Below are 24,226 nucleotides of genomic sequence, written 5' to 3'. Positions count from 1 at the left end.
CTTGGAAACCTTACCAAGCTTTGGAGGTTAACAAATGGCCGTCACTTAACATAGTGTATGGAGAAGCTAAACAAGACCCACTGCTGGAATTTCAGAGTATAAAGCTGAAACGACTTCTGTTGTTGCACAACTCTGTGATGATGATGAGGAAAGGCAAAGCAGAGGAAATATCAGTTCCAGGTTATTCACTCTGAGACAATGAAGCATCCCACTCTCCTCTCACTCTTGACTTCTTTCCCTCCTTCTCTGGGTCCTGCCCCATCACCTTTCTCTCTTTCTGCTACACTGATGTTCCCTCATTTTTCCAAACCCCTCCCCCACCATACTGCTGCATCCTCACCCCTCCCTATCCTCTCCTCCTCCCTACATGTCTGTCTCTTCGAAACTAGAGCAACGTCTTAATCGAGCCAGAGAGACGTGACAGGAATTTCCAAGCAACCCCGTCTCTGCAGTGCAGACACAAACACACACACATACACACACATATTCTGCTTGGCAGCCAATTAACAGCCTGCGATCTGGTGCCAAAGGAATAACTGCATGTTGATAAGCTGGCAGGACTGCATGTTTGTGTCCACATTTGTGTGTGTATGTGTGTGTATGCGTGTGTCTGTGCGTGCGTGTGTGCGTGATGAGTTGGTGGCCGTCAGAACCACTTAGAAGAATGGAGGGATATCTCTTTTATGTGTGCAGGAAGAAGAGGGGGATTCGACTACATTAAAAAAAAATCATCTCTATGAGCGACATACCAAGATAAGAATGACAGTATGTGTTAGTGATATTCATTGTAAGTGTGTGTACATGTGGGTGGTGTGTTTGTGTATATCAGCAGCATTAGGAGAACAATGCAGATGATTTACTCCGAGCTGAGTCCTACTTTCTCCTCCTCATTCTCCTCCTTCCGCTACTTTTCGTACCCTTTGTTCTCCACCTCCACCTGGTTTCTCGTCTGCCGTCACTCTCAGGAGTTCATCCAAGGGTGAACGCTGAACCAAAAACTGAAATATACTGCCAATGGAAAAATTAATCCATCCCATAACAAAATTCACACATTCTCTTTGTATGACAAAAGTGTTGATACCAGTCTTTACAAAATATCCCTGCACAGCAAAGTGTTGTGTTTTCCAGACCAGCTGTCATCAGCTGCCCTAATTTTTATACTCTTCTATTTATTTATTTATTTATTTATTTTGCAGCAGTTGGGAAACACAACTTCAGGTTTGAATGCTGTCTCTGTGTATTTTCTGTTGTTTTTTCCCTGCATGTTTAAATTTCATGCTTATCTTTTTTGATTGATATTATCTTGCATGCGACTTCGGTTAGTTTTAACACTTGAAACATCTCCATGGCACCTTTTTTAAATGATGATGATGATCATTTTTACAAGAGAGAAAAACACACACCGTGCATTATGATACTTAGTTTTGTTGTTTACTGTATATTCAAACTGAATCCAAATTAACATGAATGTATGTGAAGCACACTAACAGCTGTAGTTTGAATATAAAGCACTCATATTGTGTTGTAGAAACTTCATCTTCTTGAAACTAGGATGACAGCTGGTGGTAAGGTGGCGCAACTGCAGAAAAGTTGTGCAGATTTTACAATCAATTTATTTTGAGGAAAGGTCGCCATCTATTGGAGGGATATGTAAATGATATGAAAGGATCAGAAAATACTGCAAAATACAAAATATTCTCAAGCTGAGATGAAAATAAGTCAGAATTTTAAAAGAGAGATAGACAGAGAAATGCTGCTTCTTGAAACCAGAGAATCCTGCAGAGAAGAGATATGCCAATTGATATGTCAATTTACTAGGCCTTTCCAGGCACCCAAATCACTTTAACGGTATATTTAGTCTTATCTTCAGTCTTATAAATTCAAAACCGACCAATGAATGTAGGTTATCTAAATATGTGTTTAAGTTACACACATACACAGTCAGTAAAAAACAAAAACAAACACACATAACCAAACATAAAAACAAACATTGGCAAATTTATTGACAGACGTAGTGTTTAATTGGAAACATTTTTGAAAACAAAGAATCATCTAGTGGCATCAGTACTAATAAGAAGACATCATCCTTTTTTTTACCCAAAAAAAGGTAAGAAGTCATGACCCTTTAGATAAATAACAATAATGCACTCAAGCAGTATCATGTTTAATCCTCACAGTAAGCTAAACTGGTCTGCTCATGTTGATTATCTGTGTCAGGCTGGTTTAGAAACTTCACTTTCTCTGCAGACTTCGGTTGTTTGGTGCTGCAAAAGTATTATGTTTGAGTTTTAAGGTGTTGTCACAGAGTTTTTTGTTTAAAAAAAAAAAAATCAACATCATTGAAACAGCCATTATGTGTATTATAGGAAGAGGGGACAACTGGTCATCAAACCTGCGCACGCACGCACACACACACACACACACACACACACACACACACACACACACACACACACACACACACACACACACACACACACACACACACACACACACACAGAAAAAAATGAAACGAAATGTACCTTGATGCAGATACTCAAATATCATAGTTTATAAATGTCAAAGCAGCAGATTTAAGCTCCCTTCTTCCTCAGTTACACTGCTTAACAACCAAACCCATCCCAGGTGACGCACTCCAATACTACAATGCTCCATTTAATTAAGCTTTACTATTTTTCTTTTTTATTATTATTATTATTTTTTATCAGTATTACTTACCTTGAGCCCCAGTACTGTATTCTTTGGTTTTAAAATTAGTGGTTTTATATAGTGCATATATACCAAATGTTTTCTGGTATTTACCTGTATTGCACTTTTTTAATGCTTACTGTGTTGTGTTGTTCTATAGTAAAATAATTTGCATCGAGCTATGAGACTATGTTGTGCTTTAAACAGTTGCTGGAAGGTTTACACCAGTGGGTTTTATCACTGGGAAATCTATTAAGCTCTTTAGGGTCAACTCTACCATGTCATATTACTGACAAACTCTGATACCAAAAAAAAAAAAAAAACTATCTTGGTGCAAGTGCACATTCTGTGTAATAGTTTTTCAATGCCTTTATGTTGAAGTCACTAAGCATATATATTCTGCACTATTTGCAAATAAATAAGCACACTTGTTCAAGCGCATAGCATCATTCCTTCACACTGTCCAGTCTCATCATCTTGCATCAGATCGCATTGTAACAGATATTTTTCAGGAGGGAGGGCATTATTTCCTGGGGTCTCATTTCCAGTCTTTTACTCTTTGATTTCCCGTAGAATAAATGGAGACAGTTTCTTGTTATTTTGCCTAATTGATGGCTGAAACGCAAAACCTATTTGCAAAATGTTATGATTTGCTGATTTCACTCTGGATGATGAGAAGAAGGAATGCTGCTCACATTCAGTCTGCAATTAATATTGTTACATACTCTAAAATCAGTGTGACATGCATCGAGATTCCTTAAAAAACAGCATTCTGCAAGAAAACAGCATGTTTTTTTTAGTTTTCTCAAAAAAGCAAATTTTGCAGATTATGCGTTTCAGCCATTGTAATCATTGATTACAAAACCCAAGTATACCCTCCCACAAGCAGCCCTCAACTGTGGCCAAATAGTTGCTGAGAATCAGAAAAACTATTATATTTTGAGGGTATGTAAAGTCACATTGTCTATCTTTGCGTAAACAACATGGGGTTGGAGCACCAACCTTGGTTGAGTATCGTTCAATATTTGAAGTGGTTTTTTTTATCGACTTCTTGTTAATTGTTTATACAATTTATTTACTGGAAAGACAAGATAGAAGGACGTGCAAGCTGCAAATGGCTTTCTCTTTATTTGGTACCTGCGTCATTCTTTGTGCAACTCCATTATGGTAAATAGATTTCTTACTCATTTCAATGACTCAACAAATAACAACAACCACACTGATAAATTTGACTAATACATTTTCAATAGAAGTGTCTTTTGAAAGCTAGGTATCTTTGTTGTTTTAAATTTGGAGTGTTTGCCTCAATCATTGGGTCTCGCTTCAAGCAACATCACTTTTGAATGTGTCCATCTTAACACTCCCATCAAATTCAAAGGCATATTTTTATTTCTTTGTTGAGGTAACATTACAAGTCAGACATTTTCAAAACTTATGTTGCTGAAAACCCATGACGGAAAGAAGCAAAATTCACTTCTGTGGAGTTGTGGTGTTTCTTGCTGTGAAGGCAGAACAGTTAGTTGTACATGTGGCACAATCAATCATAAATAAACCTACTTTTCAGCTGTTATGAAATCAGAATATGTCATCTCCTATACAAACCTGAATCTATATAATCAAATTTTATTGTTCAATGCCCACAAAAAAACCTTAGAGGTAGATCTCCTCACTTTGTAACTCTCTCTTGGGAGGTGCTTTGTATGTGTCCTTCCTGGATCCTGCCGGCTTCACATGAACATGCAGTCACATGTGAACAGTTTTTACATGAGAGTATTGGCAGCCTTCAAGCATGTGCTCAATGGTCTCTATTTGACAGGCAAATGAGCCTCAGCAATGATCTGGCAGATTCTGGAGCCACCTCCATAGAGTCAGCATCTCATTGGGAGTCCGTCTATGAACAAGCAGAACAGATTTGTAAGCACATGGTTTGCCCCTGTCTCCTTCTGGGAGATCAAATGTTAAAAAACCGGGATGATGGCTCGGTGATAGCCCCAGTCTGTGGAGGCACATTCCCAGATAAACATCATCAATTGGAAAGAGGTGAACCCTTTCAGACACCCTTTTTAATCGCAATGCAAGAGAGCCAGAATACACGACTCCTCCTCCTCCTGCATAGGCTGGGTAAGCGCCTTTGTAGAAACCTCCTGGTATGTAGTATTTGGTTGATGGTTCGCGGTTTGGCATTGCATTATTTATTACATCACCCACAAACAAATTCATCTCAGTTTCATTTGTATATGCTCTCCACAGTTTATGCTCATCCCACTGCTTGTTAAGGTAATCCAGAAGAGCACCTGTTCGAACAAAGACATCATCATCACCTTTAAAAACAAAGGTGGCTTTGGGGCAGTATTTCTGAAACCACTGCCAGAACAGCAGGTCCTTTAAAGTCAAGTTAAAGAAAGTGTCTCTGAAATCCCACTGTAAGATATCCCCAAATCTTTGGTTCTCGAGCTGCAAAAGGTTTTTGAGGTCTGGGTGTGGACCTGTACTAGAGTCCTGCCTTCCAAGCAGAAACACAGTGCGCACAAGTCCTCCTTTTTTATTTGATTCCCCTTTTACAAGACCACTGCGCCCCCATGTTTCCCGGATGGCCTGCCTGTTTTCAAAGTTTCCTACCTGAGATTTTATGGCCATGACAAGCATGGGAGAATCCAGATCAAGGCTACTATTGTTCTTCCTGCACAGCCCAGGCTGACTGATAAGGGAAGGATACTCCCTGCAGTGCATTGATCTGACAAATGCTTTCATTTGGTCTGGAAAGCCATCGAAACCATTTACATGAGGGAATGAACACTGTGCCATACAATCAGGAAAACATCCATCTTTGATTTTTGAAACACGCTTCCTCTTTGGATTCCTCAGTATCCCTGACGTATTTCCTGTTAATATTGGATTATGCCGCCGGTCCAAAGCATGCTGCATCTGGTTCCACAGGGCACTGTCTTCTAAGCGGAGGTTCCAGAAAGGGTGAAGAGGGTGAGAGGCCAACACAGAGGAGTTAGCAGAAGTCCCTGGGGCAACATAGTGGACGGATATTTTTGGAGGAGTGTAGGTGATGGCGACAAATATAGACACCAAGATGTAAACCAGAAGATGGCCAGTCATCATGCAAGGCAGCAGGCACATACACAGCAGCCTGCTGTTGCATTTGCAGCATTTTCCCATGTCCTTGAGTGAAAAAACTGAGACACACACCTGCAGACAGAAAAAGTTTACACAGATGATAAGTCATTTGTTTTATAATCATGATCAAGGAAACTATTAAATTTGTCTTCCTCACCAAACTTAGCATCATGGGTTTACCAGGGTTATCTCCAAAGCTACACCTGCAGGCTACCCTCTGGAGTATCAGTCTCCCTGGTGATGGCCCAGTGAGGGCTATTATCTGCTCCTGTCTACACACTTTGGAGCATCATCCAGCTCTTACCTGCCAGCAGGCTCATCACCCCAGTAGACATAGTGGGGAATAAGTGATATGGAACAAATTGCATCAAGTCACTTTTTCCTTCCCAGTATGAAAGTTGAGTGAACACAGCTATTAATTTGCCCCTGGCTGCAAATGGGGCTTTAGTACATTTTTTTTTTTAATCCTTGACTGTTGCTTCATGAGAAACGCCACTTGTTACAATCATTCGATGACAATACTACGCAAATGTCATCCTACATTTTTATCATACAAAGCATAAACTTATAATATTTTGTTGTGCGTGCCCTTCTAGTCGTTCTTCAACTGTACACCTGACCTATAATAACATAACAAAACATCAGGGCTACTTACAGGTGTGTGTCCTTATGTCGGCTGGGGAAAATAGACACGGTTACCCTATTGGTAGTATCCGACTTTTTCCTTTTAGTGTTTCATCCGGCTTGTACAGGCTGGTTAAAGCATGGCAGGTCTGTAGAGCATCATTTTCGTCCATAACGATTAAAGATAAAGCGAGGCATCATGCAAATCTTGAACAAGTCTGACAAGGCAGCCGTCGCAGCTGAGCAACAGGTCTCAGGTGGCCGTGTGCGCACAGAGCATGCGCCCCTGACTCCCGTACTGCAACGCAATTAGGAATACACTTCAGCGTCTACTAGGAGCACAGATTTCGATCTGGAAAATAGCTCCGTCAATTTGTCAACAGAAAAGCTTTGCTTTGCATGCATGAGCTGTGGTTGTCTACATATTTGCATGGCGTGGCCATGATTGACCCGACAGGAGCGATCTGGACTCAACCAAAATGTGGCTTAATTGTCATTTAGCCTATCTCATATTAAGTCCCAAAACTGGGACTACTTTTTGGAAAACACGATGGTCCGTTTAACGCACATGTGATCTTGCGGCTTAAATTTCGTGTTACTATATAAAGAAATTTCCCCAAACAAAGAATATTTTAAAAATAACTGTGAGGTTGCCCACTCCAAATAGCCTAAACAGTTTTCATTACTAAGGGATGCAACTTGTTGAGCTACAGACTACCAGTTTATCTCGATAGGGTGTCAATAAACCTGAGACACATATGTTTGGTTATACTTTTTGTGCCTATTTGCATTTTCACCTTGCTTTAGTTGCAGCGTTTAAGGGGGAAAATAAGCATCCCAACAAAGGTATCATTATCCTTTAATCTTCTCATCTGTTGCATGACACTAGATTTCGACATTTTAACTTCTTTTATTTAATTTCCGACCGACTTAGTGCATTTCTTAAGGTAGACACCCACTCTCGAACATCCTAAACATACCTTCTTACGTAATGACGGTCATAACTTTCAGCCAATAGAACAAAGATCTGGCAACAGGTTATCGTCTCGACGGCAAGAATTGGCCAATAGCATGGCGGAGAAGGCGGGGCATTGGGCTGTCAAGATAGCAGCGTTGTTTTGCATGAAGCGATCCATGTTAGGTTGAGCTTTGAATGAGGGGCCATCATCCCGGCGGCTCGAAGGTGGAAAATACAGTTAAAGTCTCTCAGACTGCATCAAGAATGAACACAAGGGCTTTTCTGGCTGGCATACCTCAAAGTGTGAGGCGTCTTTTTTTCTGGTAGTGAGGTAAGTGTGTTACAGTTGAGTCAGAGGTTTGATTTTTAAGCGGCTAAACGTGCAACAGACATGTTTATTGCGATACAAATTAGCATGCCTGCTAGCGGATTTTTTCGCACTCTTTCTTAGGATGTGAGCAGTGTAGGAGGCAAGGGGGACTAATTCGAGACAAACAAATGGGCTGTTTTTATATTACAACTACCACTGACAAAGAAAAGGGAATCTTATTTGCAGTCTGAGACTTGTTAAAGTCTTCGTTCACTGGTTTTTGAGTCAGACTCGCCGTCAGTAGCGTTAGCCTATTCTGGAAACCTAAACGTACATTAATAAACAATATGTTCCAGTCATGCCGTTGTTTATGTTGCCCTGAAGGCCTCGATAGTCACGGTCAGCATTACCATACGACAAAAACAGTGTGGTCACTCGGGCATGTAATGAGAATTTTGTCCCTTTCATAAAGATACCTTGCGAGAGGCTTCATAACATCACAGGAATCGCATCAGTTGTTGTTGGGAATTATTCATCCTCTGCTGTGTACCAACCTTTTATATCAGCACAATCACATAGCCGAATTTATTTTCTTGTTTACTTTGTTGAATAGTTACCCATCGGTGACTTAAATCAAGACACAGTACCAGTATTAAATATGAAAAGAGTATATTCCGTCCTCGTCTTTCTCTGTTGTTAAAGCCTGATCCAAGTATGCTGACTAGTATGCATGGGCATGTTGAACAGCCTGCTGGGTAACATCAATCAGCAGATACTGTGATTAAAGCTCTTGGTAATTATTTTTAGGAATAGACTATCTTCGTCTGAAAAACACTGATACTCTTGCTTCGTTTGTGAGTTAAGCCTGTGAAATTAATTCCCATAGGAGCTTGTATTGTATTGTATTGTACTGTATTGTTGAATGCAAAGGACAGCTACCACTTCATTGTTTTGAAGCTGAGTGGAGAGCACACACAAACCTAGCATTGGGTCCACATTAAACATTTTATTGGCAGGTGACACAAGTTTTTGTGTGCCGCAAGAAAAATAAATGCAGAGAATATGATAGGTACTTAAACAGCTTTGACATTGGACACTATTTACCAGTATGAAAGAGTGGGTATATACTGTCATTAATTCAGAGGGAACCATTATTCTTTGAGTCACCTTCCTCTTTGTAATGCTCTTTAAGTTTATTACTATTAATGCTTTCTTTTTCTTCTTCGTCTCTTAGGTTTCTGTGGATGCACTTCACTCTGGTCACACCTTTGTTTTTTTAGCCGCAAACTGTGCCACGCTGTATGTTTTGACTCAATTCTTTAAAATCTTAGAAAAAAAAACAATAGTGATCCCCTGATTGGTGATTTCCCCATCCATCCCCAGTCCCTGTTTCTCTGCACCCTCCCTAGAAGGTTACCAAAAGTATTAAGGCAGCATATTCTAGCACAGGTGACCATGTCCTCCATCCTTCCCTTCACCCCCCCTGTGGTGAAGCGCCTCCTGGGCTGGAAGAAGACTCCGGCAGGGAGTGGAGGAGCAGGGGGAGGAATTGGAGGGGTAGGGGAGCAGAACGGAGGAGGACAGGAGGAGAAGTGGTGTGAAAAAGCTGTGAAGAGCTTGGTGAAGAAGCTGAAGAAGACCGGGCAGCTGGATGAGCTGGAGAAAGCCATTAGCATGCAGAACAGTAACACAAAGTGTGTCACCATACCAAGGTGAGACACACACATACTTACACACACTTTTCTCCATGTCATGTCTTTCTGGTATTTTACATTGGTCTGCAAACTGATGTTGTCACAATTGTTAATACTTGGATACTTCTTCAATTATCAACAGTTGCTTCAAAACAATCCAATCTCTATTGCTTTTAGGTCCAGTAGTGCCACTGCTGAGAAAATAAAATTCTCTATTTTTTGACAAAAGCTGCTGAGTCTAAATGGCAGGGAGTTTGCGTGAGCAGCAGTAGTCAATGAGTGTAAAGTGAAGAGTGGAAGTGCCGATAAAGTAAACAAAGCAGTGTTATCAGTTCTTTCTTTGATTGATTCTCATCGGTTTTGAGCCAAAGAACATCTCCACAAAAACATTCAGGAATCTACCATTTGATTTTCTTCCAACTGAAATCATGCTTCCTCTTGTTAGCTCTATGTGTGTGTGTCTGCTCCGCCCTCTGTCATAGACATTACACACTGAGGTCTGTTAGGTCCATCTAATTAAGATCTATGGCATAAATGTCTTTTGCAGGCAGACAGCAAAGAAGAGAGACAACAATATCACCTGGTCTTGAAATGTTGTCTGTTTGGCCCACCTTTGAGACTGTTGACCGGCAGCTTAACAGCATCAAACAATGTCTGACCCTCGCAAAAAAAAAATCCAAATCAAGTAACAAAATCTGAAAATAAAGATATTATAGATAATAAGGGAAGGATATTAGAGAGTTATAATTGGAGACACAGATGCCCCTGCACAGTTCCAAGGGGTTATTTTGCCTTTCATCCATAACAATGTATCAAACTATGTATTTTCCCTCACCATGAGTTGAATAGCAAAATTAACAAAACAAAAAATGTATTATTTTTTTTCTTAACAGATATGGATTGGTTTCATTTCTTTTGCCAGGTATCCTAACCTAAAGTTAAAAAAGTCATAACACATCTGCAAACATAGATCTACAAAGGTACATTTAGGAATTTAAAGTTGTAAAGTGATACACACACTCACACAAACACACAGTTGTGCACACATGTGGTCCTCTACATTGTGTTTTAACAGGGGAAGCAGATAGCCAGTGACAAGGTTGTGATTAGATCAGGTGGGCAGTTGTTTCTAAGCACTTGTGGGAATTTGCTCATTTTGGGGGTCAATGGGGAACATGGCTGTGTGGAGCCCAGCACATTTATTGTTATGATAAAAAAAATCTCTGTAAAATTCATGTAAGGCTGCAGGGAAAATTACTAATGCAATTGGATAAAATGTCATCTTCTGCATATGCACACTTACATGTATGAGGCATTGCAGCTTCAGATTCATACTTGCAGATGTGCAGCACTTACCTGGGATCTCTTTTTGAGCAAGTGGATAAACTTTGGCTGTAAGTTCTGCTCTTTCCACTGTCTCCCTTTCTTGTCATATGCAATTCAATGACTGCTGATGTTTCCTCCAGACACATTTCTCTCATTTGGCGGCAAAGTGCTCTTTAAGGATGCTACAACTTCATATTGGACTTAGGTTGTTCAGGGTCAGATGAGACTGTACCCTATTTGAAAAGAAACACTTCATCAACACCAGCACTCATTTTGTGTTTGTTTCTGTAGTAAGTAAACAGGGAGGAGGGTATGATCAATAAGAGCCACAGTAGAGCGCTTGAAATGTAGGTTTTCTTTGTTTATTTGTTGAAATTGTCCTCAACCTCGACTAGTTAAAAAATCGTATGAATTTAATCCTTAGACCTACCTTAATGTTTAATGTCCAAAACATTTGATCAGTTTACAGATTGTTTCAGCAACACTGACACACACATTGGCGGTCACAATTGAAGGATTAAAAACAAACAAAAAAACATCCGCTGGCATGCAGAAAGTCTTTTGCAACACCAGATCCACTTCCCTAATATGTTGTGACATAGCAGCAGAAGTGAAACCTGATTGGAGGAAACAGATGTCCAACATATGATGTCTGACATCCTGGAGTTGTACTTCCATGGTGTTCTTCAGGACTCATCTGTGTTTTCCCAGTTTGTAAAGCAGTGTCATAGTTTGATCTCTTTTCACCTGTTGGCCTTATGCATCTCAGCTGAAGTCGTCGGCTGCTCGTCAATAGCAAGAGCTGATTTTGATTTTTATCTGATAATATCAGTTGAAAAGGGTTGGATGCAAGGCACCACTGCTTGTAGTTTAAGAAATGAAACATCATTTAGGAATGCAGTTAGCACACAGTTCAATATGCCGCTTAGTTTTTCGGTCATGGTTTAGGTTCAGTTCTGACACCCTAAATTCCATTATTAGGCGTTTTATATCAATTTTACCGGGACAGGGAGGGATTAAGGGGTTCTACTCAGGAAAAAGAAAACTTGAAACACATTCTTTGTGTGTTTTATGACATTAAAATAGTTGAATAACATGTCTTTTTCTTGTGATTTGCACATAGGCTGTGTAATGTGTTAAAAAAAGCATCCTGCCTGCACTTATTTTTGAAATGATTTAAATTAAGTGCATAAGCACACCAGGCTATTGAGTTATGAGAAATTTCGAGTCAGAGAGAAATACAATGAATAGTATCCAATTAAGACAAAACCAACATTGATGCTAGACTAATAGTTTCAATATAATATTGAGAATTGTTGTATACTCAGTTGACAAAGTAGTAATAGCAATTGAAATGTTTAAATTTTGTTGTTTGTCAAAATGTTAAACATATTTGTTCTGGTTTAATCCAGGTACTGATCTGAATAATTGAATGTCAATAAAAGCCAGACTAGCTTGACTTTATGTTACTGTTCTTAAATTTGAGCTCTGAACAAAGAGATTGTTTCCTTGAAGTCAGACATGATGTACAATGATTAGTAACTAGGGATGGAATGGTTCACAAAAAAACACGGTTCGATTCTTATCACAGTTTTGTGGTAACAATTTTCAGTTTGGTTCAGTGTACATTGTTCTTAACAACCCAGATTACCATATACCCTTGGCCAACCAACCTTCTCATACAAAACACAATGATGAGTTCTGTAGCCGTCAGCAGTAATAAATCTTAGAGCAGAGTGATATACACTATCCAAACGCTTTAAAACTGAAGCTGCAGCATGTCTGTAAATCACATCACTATAATCAATGACAAATAACAACACAGCTTCACCCCAGATGTTACCCCAGATCACATTCACAGGGGATGCTACTGTAAGTCCTGATCAGTACATTAAAGGCAGAGTTGGCAGTCCTGAAAAACTAGCATGAATTTGATTGTAGCATCTCGTCAGGACTCCTAGCCCCTCCTCCCCCTCCCCTTGGGGCTCCCTCAAAGCAACGCCCCCGCTCACATGCACGGGCGCCGCTGATTCGCAACTATGATTGTGAATGACTGAAAGACGGACTCACATAATTTTATGTTTTGCACTGTGTAGAGCCATGTCTCATTTAGAGGTAAGGAAACACCAAAACCTTAAAACGTAAAGCTAAAAAAACACTAAACAAACGTGGCTTTTGTCAGTACTCGCGACTGTCATGCTAGAATTGTCCACTTTTACCTGAGACATGATATCAGGAGTAAAGCTATAATACAAACAGTACATGTACATTTTCTCTAGGACTTACCAAATATCACAGTTTATTTTTATTTTTATGGCTTGTCAGAGCCCCTGCGGTGAGAGTTTATTAGACTCTGATCCGAACTACAGCCCAGAGCCAAGTACCTCATCAGGTCAGAGGGGACATGCCCGAGGTCGAGCGAGAGGGGCAGTAGTTAGAGGCAGGGGAACAGAGCAAGAAAAGAAAGCCTCCGTCTTTCTTTTCTTGCTCTGTTGGGCTGGAGGAGCGGCAACGGGCAATAGAGGTATAGGTACCTTCTCCGCCATTCTGCAGCGCTGCTCCTTCGTTCTCAGCTTGGCCACGCGCACTGAATTATGTGCACGCCAGTGAAATGTACTTGCAGGAGGCGGGCAGAACGGCGACGGGATTTGATTGGTTTACAACCAAAGTGTCCCTGGAAGACGATTGGTTGGTGTTTCCCCTGTTCAACTCCTGCTGTGGATAGCGGATATTTTCTGCTTTACTGTAAGAACACATCATGTTTTTCTTGCCATCGGTACATATAGATCATTGTAACCAGCATAACAAAAAGTGTATCTAAATCAAACTACCAATATACCTTTAAGTTAAAAGTTTAAGTTTCACACTTTAAAAGACGGCTTTAAATTACATAAAGCAGTACAGTAGGAACTCTACTGCTGAACTCTTCTGTATCTGTAAAAAAATCATCAAGACAGTTTCTGAATCCCAAGATGATCTTTACAGATCTATGTTTTACAGAAGTTTAAGTGCTTGATAAAGTATGAATAGAAACTCTGATTGTTTTTTCTTTTTGGAAACTCCACATTTAATTCAAAACAGCACAAAGACAACAAATAAAATGTTGAAACAGAAATTGCATTACTTTAAGGAAGTTACTCACCCATTTTGTATTTTCCTCCAGAAACACATTCAAAAAGTGGGACAGCTCAGTAGCAACAACAGGTTTGAAATGTTGTAAAATGCTAAAAGAAACCATCTGTTGGATTATCTACTGACTGATTTGGTTAAATAGCATTAAGTTAGTAAAATAGTGTACATCTACAAAATAGTGTGCAAATGTGTACATTTCTCCCTCAGTCATACACACCACTAGTTTGTGTAAACAAATTTGTACCCGTGTTTTCTTTTTTGTCATGCATTTCATCCAGTCATTTGAATATTTTTGTATAAATCATTCTCGTGTCACAAGAATAAGACATGTTCATCATATCAAAAGTATGTGTTGGTAGTTATCTGAAATGATAATCACTTTGATCAGAAAAAAACATGATTATCTTTTCAGATCTTTTTTATGTTGTATTTAATCTCTTTAGTGAGAAATTCTGTGTAATTTGAGAAAGTCTCACCAGTGTCAACTTTTCTTATCTTGAGTTCTCACTGGTTGCATTAATTCATTATTGTGTATCCTTTGCATCATCATGTCATTACTCTGTGCAGCATGCATACAAAGACTCCTCAGCTGTCACTGAGTTATTGTCTTTTGTTGATAGCTCAATATTTGTTTCACTTTTACCATTAAAGTCACACAGTATGTTTGTGATTTCAACATGCTAATTTGGAATGAAACACCTCATTTTGACCATCTTTTGTTTTCATTTTCACATTTTTTTGCATTTGTCCTTTGTGTATGCATGTTTTTGTGTGTGTGTCTGTGTGTGTGTGTGGTTGGGTTTCTGTAGCAATTGCTCAGAACTATGGGGTCTAGGCTCAGGCCACACGATAGAGCAGTGGGATTCAGCTGGCATGTATGGATACCCCGACCACAGCAGGTGAATATACTCACACACTCAAACATAGTGAGTAAGGACAGATACTATGAAGGAGAGGAAACATTTTTCTGTGATGTCTTTTAAAAAAAGTGGTTCCAAAGTTCTACTACAGTGAAAGTTCTGGGCAACCATCCCTCAAAACAAGACTTTGACTTGAAACACTGTAGCAACATTTCACATTTTTCTTTTTTGTTGTATTATGAAATACCAAACCAAGAAAATATGAAGAAATGAATGAAACTTTCCCACCCAGTTTAAATGTTGTAATTTAGAGTTGGGTGCCTCACTAAGCTGTCACTCACCCTGTCCAGGTCTCTGGATGGACGTCTTCAGGTGTCCCATCGTAAGGGCCTGCCTCATGTCATCTACTGCCGCCTGTGGAGATGGCCAGACCTTCACAGTCACCATGAGCTGAGGGCCATTGATGCCTGCCAGTACGCTTTCAACCTGAAAAAGGACGAAGTGTGTGTCAATCCCTACCATTACCAGAGAGTGGAGACGCCTGGTAATTATATCCTTGGCATTCTGTGCGTTTGTGTGTGTGTTAGTTTCTGTGAAATGCTTGGTGCTCTACATACTCTGGGCTTGGATCTAGTGAGATGCTGTTTTCTGTTATCGCTTTTAATTAAACCTTAGCTGTGTAGAGGAGGCCAGTTGTGTTGAGATATTTATTTCTGTCTGCGTACAAGGTCTCATCAAGTCGTATTCATACCAATTAATGACCGTTCCTCTCTTCCCAGTGCTACCTCCAGTGTTGGTTCCACGGCACACAGAGATCCTGACAGAGCTTCCACCTCTAGATGACTTCACAAACTCGATCCCTGAAAACACTAATTTTCCCGCTGGCATTGACCCTCCTAATAACTATATACCAGGTTGGTATGCACGTCAGAGCTCCTTTTCATGTTTTACTTCAGGCATCACCTGTTATATGACCGTTCTTTATTTGAATGAAGAGATATTATTACTTAAGCTATATTTGAATTTTAAGACCTGAGTAAAGTAACACATGAATCACAAAAAAATTGAACAAAATAAACTCCATAGTAAAGTAAAGTATTGATTAGGCTGCTTGCTACCTTCATTCATAAAGTACAATGTGGTTACAATTTGCGCTTACAAAGGACTTTTTTTTTTTTGTTGTTTTAACTTTTTTCTGAAGAGCATATAAATCTTTCATATTAAAAAAAAGTACATTTAAACTACACCAAGGCTACTTGTGTTTACACCGCAGCTCTAGATGTCCTACAGTAATTACATATTGCCAAAATTGTGGTTAAAAAAAATACGGACAATGTCCACATGCAATTTTAATGAGGTTCAAAGACTAATTTTCATGTCACATGAACATTTTATTGTATTATGTTTATCCCTGAGTAGACTCCAGTTAGTTCTGCCCGGTACCACCCAATGGATTTTGCTTATTTTCCTCTTTTTTTACTTTACCTTTCCTTCTTCTTACAGAGACTCCACCACCTGGCTACATCAGTGAAGATGGAGAGACCAGCGACCAGCAGATGAATCAAAGTACGACAATCAGAAGATTTAATGGATGTTGACCTAGTGTAGGCAGAAAATGAAAACCATGAGGGTTTTGACATGCAGTTAAAAACATGTGTGCTTTAATTTGCCTCTTTTGGTTATTTTTCAGGCTCACCAGCAGAAATGTCACCAAGTTCCCTGTCACCTGTCAGTCATGGTCTGGGTAAGACTGCTTTTTGCTGTTGTTCTTTAGTGCTAATTTGATCAGATTCTTCATGCTGTTAATGAGCTGAAAGAGTAGAGTGAATTATGTGTTTGAACATAAATGCATTCTAAAATTTTTGGAATAAAAGTCATTTTAAAATCCCCTTCCTCCATTTCTGTCCAGACCTTCAACCAGTCACCTACAGCGAACCTGCTTTCTGGTGCTCAATAGCCTACTATGAGTTAAACCAGCGGGTTGGGGAAACATTCCACGCCTCACAGCCATCCCTGACAGTCGATGGGTTCACTGACCCCTCCAACTCTGAACGCTTCTGTCTCGGGCTCCTCAGCAATGTAAACAGGAACGCAACTGTTGAAATGACAAGAAGACATATAGGTACGAGACCACACACACATGTCATTGCTTTAATGATTGTGTTCAAAAGTTTGATTTTCACTACCTTCTAAAGTCATGGTGCTAAAAATTAAAACGCCTTTGGGAATTAATGAAAGTCAAATGCATCAGATGGTAAAGTGTATGCTCAACATTGTATGTAGTCTCTTTAAAAACAAATTAAGTCAAGAATCATTAGAAAATTATTACTCTTATCTTACTATAAAAAGTGTCTTAAAGAGGAAGAAAGACTTGCTTTTAAAATTGACGGCGTTTATGTTGCCCTCTCTGTGAAAAAAAAAAGATTCTACTCTATATATTAATCCTCATCTTTATGTTTGTCTTCTTAAACACTCAGGACGTGGTGTGAGATTGTATTACATTGGAGGGGAGGTGTTTGCTGAGTGCCTCAGTGACAGCGCCATCTTTGTCCAGAGCCCCAACTGCAACCAGCGATACGGCTGGCATCCTGCCACCGTCTGCAAGATACCACCAGGTTCATCCAAATACACAGATAGATTCACATATTGTGATATTTTCTATTTTATTTATTAGGTTGATTTTGGGGGCCTGTGAGTTTTGTGGGCTGGTCTTTTCTTTTTTACAATAATGTAAAATGATTCTCGGGTTTTTTTTCCAATACCGTCTCTACAGTTTAACTGAGTTTGTCTGGCCCCCCCTCACTCTTTAACTTAGTCTATTGATGAGGAGTGTGGACATAATCAGCTTAAAGATGTGGTATTTTATATATGATAATACGGTTCTTGGTTCTTCTTGACATTCAATCCCAACCCATAGTTAGGTCTTCTTGTGTACACCATGCACGTTTTGCCTGTCAGCAATGACCAGCGTATGAACACTAACCTGTTTTTCTTTTAAAGGCTGTAACCTGAAGATATTTAATAACCAGGAGTTTGCTGCACTGCTGGCCCAGTCAGTCAATCAGGGATTTGAAGCAGTTTACCAGCTAACCAGGATGTGCACCATCAGAATGAGTTTCGTCAAGGGCTGGGGAGCAGAGTACAGGTATGCAGCACACCTAGATCCATCAGTAGTGTATTTAAATGCCTTCAAGCAGGGATATGATTGTTTTCTCAGAATTGTGACCGATGTGACCAATGATGGTGATGATGCTTGATGTTAAACTTGGCCTGTTCTTTCTATAGAACAGCTCTAAAGATGTTTGTGTTAACAGGCTGTGCATAGACTTCAAAGTATATTTTAAAGTGCTTTTACTGAAATAAGTTTACAATAGAAATTCATCTGGGATGGAAAAAATGGGAAAGGTTTGTTCAAGGGATGGTCCTGGCAAGAGGGCGAATTTGAATGAAAATTTTGAAGGGATATCTATGAGCCTTTCCTTATTAAAAGTAGTGCGTTACCACATTTTAAGAGCACAAAATATTGATTGGTTGACAACTCCAAAGGTAACAATAGACATTCATAAAAAGGCTTGCATTAACAAATTACCTCCTTGTGAATAGGATAAAATAGACTGAGCAGGAACAGTAAACAGCTCTCTGGTCTTTTGTTTGGGTGTTTGATATCCTTTGTGTAACAACAGTATTTAGAAAGAGACCAGTTTATCCCCATTATCACCAAGTTTTTAAATTGTATAATGTTGTAAAAACTTGTCAGGACTATGGCTGATGAACAAAAATAGGATGTCGAAGACATGTCGCAGTGGACCTGAATACAGTATAGGCTTTAGCTAGAAAGGAAAATACCAACTGCTGTATTTTATTTCTGCAGAAGACAGACGGTAACCAGCACACCCTGTTGGATTGAGCTGCATCTCAACGGCCCCCTCCAGTGGTTGGATAAGGTGCTGACACAGATGGGCTCACCATCAGTGCGCTGCTCCAGTATGTCCTAAACAGGACCTGCTGCTGCCTGCGCAAAGTGAAACAGACATTTCACAGCATTTGATAAGTATGCTCTTGAAGAGACCACCATGAAGTCTTGAACTCATGTTTTAACAACATCATGAAAACAAAAAAGGAAGGATTTCACATCGATCACGTAGTGTTGGAGAAATACATCACTGACGAACAAAAACGGACTCTTAGAGTGATGTCACAGCGGGCCTGAATACCTCAGGCTCTCATGAACTGAAGATGACATTCCAGTAATGATGGACCTAATATTTGAAGTCACCCTGCAATATCCACATAACCAGGGTGAAGTCATTATTGACCACATTGATTATTTTACTCAGGCTGTGCTAGTGAATGAAAGCAGGATGGACCTTTGGTCTGTCGACCCTTCATGACGCGTGAACGGCTGTCTTGGGATAGCACGTGACTTTCTATTTGCATAACAGTCTCTCCAACCACTTCTCAACCCTGTTGTTTCAATACCTACCTACAACAGCACAACTTTTATGTGTTTACACAAGGTTTTCAAACAAGTTATACTGACACTCCAGGTTCTTATTTTACCAAAGTCAGCTTTATGTCTGGACATGAACTTTTCTTGGTAATGGTGACCAAACTTTAACTCCAGTTTTAACTAAGAGTTCTATTTTTCCTGTTTATTTTTTTCTTTCTTCTTTATTAGGCGAGTGTTATCATGATCCCTGACTTAGCTTGATTGGACTAACTGTCTTCAGCTATTAAAGGGGTGTTCACTGTAAGAACAAGCTGATGTCATTTATTCATTACGTATCCTGTCTTCACACGTTCAGAAACACAGCCATGTACTACAACACGGGCAACGTTCAAGGATCTGACATCATTAAATGTATTGACTGCTTTAGCAAAGCAAAAGATCCTTTCTGAGTGTGAGGTCAGTTGGTCCTGTGTGTGTGTGAGTGTGAGTAAGTGTGAGTTAAGGGAGTCCAATTCAAATTTAAGGAGTAAAAGGTTTTTTTTTTCATCTTCACATTTTAAATCATGAGGTCAGTGGCTTACTCTTACTGATAAATACAACAAGGAAGCCGTGGGATACTCAGCCAAAGGGTGTTCAAGTTACTCCACTGGAACTTAAAACAGTCTGTAGATTATAGTCTGGGTGAAGTGGTAAGCTGAAGTAGATAACTTGCCTCTTTCTGGATTTTAACTCTTTCCTCCTGATCTCTGTCTCACTATCCTCCCCTCCCCTCTCTAGAAAAACATCTGTCATAACTTAGAGCTGAAGTACTTTATGTTAGATTCTGGTTTCTCTTCAAGATTGGATCATTTTAATGCAGTTCACCAGTTACTGATTCAAATGAAGACAAACATCCTGCAGTGTGGGACTGAAAATGAAAAATAAAAGAAATTTGCACTTTCCCAAATGATGAATCCTTAGTATTTTCAACAATTAAGTTGCCTGATGAAAAATTCTGAAGGTTATGCTTTTAGAAGAGACATAAGAATGTAAAAAGAAAAAACGATTTCCCCATAAACTTTTCATAAATTGGACATTTCTGTGCTTTAAATCCTTTTTGTTGTTTTTCATTTTTTGGAGAACTCTTAAGAGTTTTCAATACCTAGATTTGGGATTTCCACAAGCTAAAAGCAAAAATCATCAATTTTAACAGGAAGTAGCCTGAAAATAGGACTGTCTAACGAGCACGGTGTTATTGAAATCATATGCTTGATTGTCCAAAGTAAACTCAGAATCAAATTTAAATTAATCACATATTTTTGTCTCTTCTGAGTGTACCGTACAGGAATACTGTTGAGGTTTTTAAAAATCTGATTGACATTGGAGTAAACAAGTATGCTTTCTTTTTTTATTTTAATTTAAATATTTGTTTTGAGAAATGTTATTGACGTTTATATAAGTTAAACATAATGTAATTCCATTTGAAATATTATTTTTTATATTGCTGATAACACAATTTTTTCCCCAAAAAGCAGTGTTATTCGAATTTCTCAGCAAAACATGATTTTTATTTTTCATGATGACATTTTATCTACCTTTGTCTAACAGTCTGGCTTTTTTTTTACCCAACTTTGAACATCTCCTCTTGTGACCTGTGATTTTACACAATTTTTTCAACATTTAACCAAACTCAAGAACGTGTTCATACATCAACTATTGGTTGACCATTTTTGAAGTAGTGATTTAAACAGACATGGATCATCAAGAGATACAACATTACATCTCTGGTTCTGTGCAGCTAGGTAGTACAGATCAAGCATCATTCCATTTCTGAGTTTCAAAAAATGTGTGATCACGTTAATAACTCTTTTATGTAACCATGCTTCCATCTCTTTATCAGAGACTTGTTTCTTCTTTCCCTCCAGAATATTAGTCCTGCACCACTTACTGAGCTCACACAGAAAAGCTGATGGTCACAACCACAGAGCGTGTTAATCATGGGTCTGCAAAAGTTTGGCTGTTACAGGAATTTGTTTTCATCTGTAGTTAATGTATGAGCTGTGACAGCCCTACCTGAAGCATTTCATTTGAAGTTTAGTATGAAAAAACATAAAAGTTTACCATTTAGAAATAAAATAAGGGAAAGCTAAAAATTCTTCCTCAATATTCTGATTTATAAAATAGACACACACACATGTTCAATATCCATTTATTTATTTGTTTTCCTGAATTTTATTCTTAAGTATTAATTTGATGTTTCATTGTAATAAAGACTGACTGCCAAGTTTTAAAAACCAGCGATTAAATTCAGTTATGTTCCTGAAAGCAAATCTTAACCCAAGTGTTTGAGCTTTGAGTTTTAGATCAAATATTCTACATCACTATTACTGTTTTACAAGCTCTTTTGATGACTTTTTTTCTTTCATGTTTTTTCATATAAAGGAATCTGTTGAAAACTGAATGCATTCTTCTTTTTAATCAAAGTCATTCATTTTTGTAGAATGTGCCCTCTGTTTCATGATTAAAGGAGTGTGTAGTGTTGGATTTTACACGTTCACTCCTACTGCTCCAACCAGCTCAAGTCTTTTAAATTATCAACACTTTAGCTTAGAGGCCCAGTCGCCTTTATTATACATTATTTTCTTTAAACAGTAACTTAGCTGCTTAAAATGTCCATGGTTTGTTATTTTAAAAAAGAGCCATTTGTTTAACGGTTCAGCAAATTTTTGTTTATTCGGTGTAGACAAGGCTAAAAAGAAAAAAAAAGGGTTTTCTGTCCCAAACACTCCGTACGTGATTTTTAATTTGACCTCCTGGACTCTTTGTATTCAACTTGATTATACGTTAAGGTGCCTGTTTAAAAACACATTTATTTTCATTATAAATGGTCAGAAAAAGCTAAGCTAATTTTGGAGCAGGTAGTGTTAAATGAAGCAGCTGGATGAACAAGTATTAAAGTTAAATGTCAAAACTTTTGGTAGTGATTAAATAGGCCCAGACTCAGATGTGAATTTGTTTAATTCTATCATAAAAAAACACAAGGAATTTTAGCTTGTAGCACTTGCTCTTTTTCATCTTTCTTGATGATTGTTGATTGGTTGTTGATTATCATAATGTAGGATTAAACACTTAATTTACCTTAAGTGTGTTTACATGTTCAGATATCAGAGCGTTATTTAACCCTACTACTTACCGCTAAGCTGAATGTCACAAAAAAAAAACAACAAAAAAAAACACTGTCACTGGTGGTTTTCTTGGTAGCATTTTTGAAATTGTGACAATTTTTAAGAACCTTGAAAGTGGTCTTAACTTTGAGGAAACTTATACAAGTAGTTGGTTTTCCAATTTCAGTTGTTCACTGCTGGGATATATCTGGGGAAATCCACCCGGATCTTTTCTGATATTACCAAGTTACCATTTTTTTTTTTTTCCTTTTTCTTTCCCGTTAATTAAAAAAATGACTGGGAGGATAAATCCAGAATTTTTGTGTTCAGTCATACAAGCATTACATATTTAAGCTCTTCAGCCAAACAAAAAATTCTTCAACAACCCCATTGTTAAAATTACACGCCAACCTTTTCTAATGCTGTTCTTCTCTTTAAAAAAAAAAAAGGGGGAGAAAGAAAGAAAAACAATTCCTGAAGCTACTTTGTCCCTACATCAAACTTTTTACGGCATTAGGTAAAAAAAAAAAAAAAAAAAATCTCTTGAAAGCAGACTAAGACTAGCAAACTGCAGAAATGCAGAAGTGTTGGCAGTCAAGCAGTTGATCTGCAGTTTCCTTAAATGTAATGCACAAAAACAGCCTCTAGATGGAGTTGTAAGTGCACTAATACAAGCCTGCAGTCATTCAATGAATAGAAAGCAGTTATAGCTTTTAGAGAACATTACTACTCTAAATGGTCAACAACCTTAAAGGTCAGTCTGTAAAGATTTGCATTTAAACATTTGCTTTCACCAGAGAGTGATTTAAAGAACCTAAGACGTAAAGAACCTAACGTAAATGAAAACTTTAAAATGCAACATTTTTTGTCATGTCCGTCTCATCGCAAATCAATGTGTTTCAATTATATTACCCAAAATTTCAAAAGCAGTGTTGAAATTTCAAAGCAGAATCAGTAAAGACTAATTGTATCATCTAAATAATCTAGCTAAACATCATCCAGTGCAGGCTAAGTATTTAAAATGTTTCATCACTACACTCTAACAAATACAGGAATCAGTTATGGAAAACAGATACGTTCAGTGTAAATGTGTACCTCTGAATTATTTAGAATTGTTTTCTTTCATTCAAAGAAGTTTCAAACCTCTCCTCCCTGCACACAGTAGAGCACTCTAACTTAGGAAGAAGATTGTATCGTCTTTATACATAAAAATAAAAACAAGGATGCGGGAAGTGTTTTTGCAGTCAAAAGGTTATTCGGCGTTAAACTTGAAATTCTTCCTTCTTAATGGGTGATATCTGTATGTTCTTACATTACAATTTAAAGAGGGAAGTTTTTGAAATTAAATCTTTTCACTGGAGTTCTGAAAATATCATTTTTCCTCTATTTTCTTTATTTGACAATATGCAAACTTTTTACATAATTTTTACACATAAGTTGTGTTTAAATGTCCATAAATACTCAGCACAAATTGGATTACCTCCTTTGTGTTTATGATGGTGCACATACTACCATGTGTGTCTGAGTGCATTATTCCCCTCCTGCCAGAGTGAGTACTTTTTCTAAGTGACCCGCTTGTGCTCCATTACCAGAGCATCATTAAGCTGTTGTTGTTGATGTTTGCTCTCCTTCCTTATGGTTTGGCCTTGGATCCCATCTCTTCCCCTGAGCCCCATTAGAGCAAAGAGCAGTAAGCATTTCCCAAACAAATTAATACAATAACCTGAATGTACCTAAACTTTCTGGAAGTGTAATATAGACTGGTAATGATGGCGTTTTTATTTCTTGTGGTTGCAAAATGGATTTCAGCTCATGTTGATGTTTCTGAATGGTTTATAGACACAAGTATGTTAATTTCTCTGACTGTGGCGTCTGCTTTATGGGCAAGATATCGATAGGACATGCTGTAACCATC

General features: G+C 38.4%; 2 protein-coding genes across 4 annotated transcripts; one reads left to right on the top strand and one right to left on the bottom strand.

The window, feature by feature from the left end:
• Window positions 1–3,812: 3,812 nt before the first annotated feature.
• Window positions 3,813–6,723, bottom strand: LOC141805106 (N-acetyllactosaminide beta-1,3-N-acetylglucosaminyltransferase 2). The gene is made up of 2 exons (XM_074689842.1): window positions 6,470–6,723; window positions 3,813–5,886 (listed from the first exon to the last, which is right to left on the bottom strand). Exon 2 carries the CDS (start codon window positions 5,854–5,856, stop codon window positions 4,516–4,518), a length of 1,341 nt encoding a protein of 446 aa, XP_074545943.1. The 5' UTR covers window positions 5,857–5,886; window positions 6,470–6,723; the 3' UTR covers window positions 3,813–4,515.
• An 847-nt stretch (window positions 6,724–7,570) lies between these two features.
• smad2 (SMAD family member 2) lies at window positions 7,571–20,820 on the top strand. 3 transcript variants are annotated; one of them, XM_074689840.1, is made up of 12 exons: window positions 7,571–7,727; window positions 8,941–9,005; window positions 9,090–9,418; window positions 14,668–14,757; window positions 15,069–15,262; window positions 15,498–15,632; window positions 16,222–16,284; window positions 16,409–16,462; window positions 16,628–16,840; window positions 17,196–17,333; window positions 17,719–17,863; window positions 18,590–20,820. In XM_074689840.1, exons 3-12 carry the CDS (start codon window positions 9,162–9,164, stop codon window positions 18,711–18,713), a joined length of 1,413 nt encoding a protein of 470 aa, XP_074545941.1. In that variant the 5' UTR covers window positions 7,571–7,727; window positions 8,941–9,005; window positions 9,090–9,161; the 3' UTR covers window positions 18,714–20,820. The 3 variants fall into 3 exon arrangements, with proteins under 3 accessions (XP_074545941.1, XP_074545940.1, XP_074545942.1); XM_074689839.1 differs by having other exon boundaries at window positions 8,941–9,418; XM_074689841.1 differs by lacking the exon at window positions 14,668–14,757 and having other exon boundaries at window positions 8,941–9,418.
• Window positions 20,821–24,226: the final 3,406 nt, after the last annotated feature.

Source organism: Halichoeres trimaculatus, unplaced genomic scaffold, assembly GCF_033239565.1.
Source record: "Halichoeres trimaculatus isolate MK-OKI-2021-1 unplaced genomic scaffold, fHalTri1.1 fHalTri1_scaffold_16, whole genome shotgun sequence".
NCBI classification, from domain to species: domain Eukaryota; kingdom Metazoa; phylum Chordata; class Actinopteri; order Labriformes; family Labridae; genus Halichoeres; species Halichoeres trimaculatus.
Note: the sequence above shows the minus strand (reverse complement) of the source record. Positions and strands in the feature narration are given on the sequence as shown.